At 42.2% G+C, this 2,464-nt stretch overlaps 1 protein-coding gene across 1 annotated transcript; it reads left to right on the forward strand.

The window, feature by feature from the left end:
- The first annotated feature begins 1,179 nt into the window (after positions 1–1,179).
- LOC119744866 (collagen alpha-1(X) chain-like) lies at positions 1,180–2,004 on the forward strand. The gene has a single exon (XM_038221046.1). The coding sequence runs from the start codon at positions 1,180–1,182 to the stop codon at positions 2,002–2,004; it is 825 nt and encodes a 274-aa protein (XP_038076974.1).
- The last annotated feature ends 460 nt before the right edge of the window (positions 2,005–2,464 follow it).

Below are 2,464 nucleotides of genomic sequence, written 5' to 3' on the forward strand. Positions count from 1 at the left end.
ACAGCAGGTCATTTTATAACTTGTTTTAACACTGCCACATAATTTCTTCAAGGGCGGATCCAGAGAGTTAGTTGCCGGGCGAAGTTTGTGCTGGGAGAATGGGTGTGGAAGGGCTCCCTCAATTGAAATTTAGCTTTTAAGATACATTTTTGGTCACTGCCGGGGGGGGGGCGCCCCCTCCGCACCCCTGGATTTGCCACTGATCTTGCTAAACTGCCGGATTTTCTTAAACATGTTTTACTTTGGTAAACGTATGCATGAATGTGAATTCCCGGGCAGGACTGAAATCAAAAGCACAATAAATCCAATGCAAATACCTAAATTGCCTACTTTTTTTACGCGTGAAGTGAAGATACCCTTACATATTTTGATCGTTTGCTAAATTCAACTGGGTTTGAAAATGCTTGCGTGTTTATATTCGAATTTGAAAGAACGGGCAAGTTGTGAAATTGGACGGAAAAAAAAGCTATTGGAATGAAGAATTTGCTGTTTTAAAAACTCACATTATGCTTTCAAAAACTCTTCAATGGCTTGATAGTGACTAAAAATGCATTTGGGGGAGGAAGGAATTTTAATTATTTTAATGAATGTGTGTGAATAAATTGAACGGTGATTTCAGGCAGAATTTAGTTTCCCGAGAAATTTCACATAGCCACATTAAAACATGTTGTTTTTCTGGAGGTGTTCGGCCAGGAAAATCTGGTCAAATAATAATTTGTCCATTATTTACAAGTGTGTAATTGTTCCCGTTTTCGAATGATGATTTATAAAAAAAGAAAAAAAAAAACTCACAGTATAATTCAAACCAATAATAACATTATTTCATTCCTTACTCAAGTATAAACGTTACCGGTTTTCTTTGTTCATTTTTTTCAGCCTACACTGAACTCCTTGTGATCTCTTCTTGGACCTGATCTTTAAGTCTTCAAGAGCAAAACAATAATAATTCGGCGGGAAAACAATAATACTAACAAGTGTGGATTGCCCGTAGTTGCCATGGCAACAGATTTAAAAAGAACCCATCTTTTTATTTACATGTTATCCCCTTGCTCTCGGATAGGCCACTGCCGACACATTCTCTGAATAATGATTCCTCCAAATTATGTCTCGTATACAAATTCTTCATTTTATGTAGCGATTTTGTTTGTAATTTTAGGCCCTGTATTGTTTTCCTTTCAGATGAAGATCTGCGTGGCCACCATTCTGTCAATCGCCCTCCTTCTGGGTAACTCTGTCAAGCTCCGAGCTTCCGTTACTGGGCCGGTTCCCTCGGATGGCGATGGTCCTGCGTCTCAGGTGTGTCAGCAGTGCTGCCAAGGCCCTGCTGCAATACCCGGCATACCAGGTCTGCCTGGGCCAGTAGGACCGATGGGGCCGTACGGTCAGCCGGGGTCAAAGGGCGATGCAGGTCAGCAAGGTGAAATTGGCCCTATTGGACCAATGGGTGAGCGGGGAGTACCTGGGAACACTGGGTCTAAAGGTGATGACGGGATTGGTCTGCCCGGCAAGATAGGTCCGAGAGGGCTACCTGGTTTTGTTGGAGGAACTGGGGAAACTGGTGTCAAAGGTCAGAAGGGTGAGCCAGGGGAGACACCAGACGCCAACCAGCGAGTGGCATTCACCGTGGTCAGGACGAGCGGTTCGGATACCTCTACGAGTCACGACACCCGTTTGCCATTCCAGCAGGCCGAGACCCTTCTGCCGGGTACCAGCTTCGATCTCGAGACCGGCACGTTCACATGTAGGGTGCCGGGCGCCTACGTATTTGCGTTCTCTGTTCTTAAGTATAGCAACAGCGGTTACCTTTACATCCATCTTGTTAAAAACGACTACAGTGTGATCTCTACCCATGGTACATCAAATCAACTTGGTCAGTTGTCTGGTAGCGCGGTGCTGGTTCTGCAGCGAGGAGACACGGTGTATCTTACCATGTACGGTAGGGCGCAAGGTGGTTCCACCTATCACTGGACCTCATTCAGTGGCTTCCTCCTTTTTTCCGAATAAATAAATAATTAACTTAATAAAATTAAATCACAATGCATAAATATGCAGGAGCAGTGCTGCTCTTGTTTTGTTTCGCTTTCCATTTTGCCAAAACAGTAACCAATGAATTAAAAGAAAAAAATGGCAATGTATTATGATAATAAGAAAGATAATTTAATCTAAATGCAAAGCATTTTTCATTAAAGTATCAAAACGCTTTACAAGACATCAAAACTGCATAAAAAAATTAAAAAGAAGTTAAATTGATGACTTTTTAAAAAGAAGGTTTAAGCTGCGATTAAAAAAAAAAACTCCGAATTCATTATTTTTTTCTCAAATAACGTGAAAGTCTGCACGGTCACTGTGTGCCGTGCCAGGCTTTGGACAAACTTTAGGAAGGTTGAACTGAACCCTATTACAGCTTTTAGGGGAATGTTAAACGCACGAACTGATATTTACTCTGTGAAGTACCGTAGCGCTG

This window comes from Patiria miniata, unplaced genomic scaffold (genome assembly GCF_015706575.1).
Source record: "Patiria miniata isolate m_02_andy unplaced genomic scaffold, ASM1570657v1 HiC_scaffold_7, whole genome shotgun sequence".
Lineage (NCBI taxonomy): Eukaryota > Metazoa > Echinodermata > Asteroidea > Valvatida > Asterinidae > Patiria > Patiria miniata.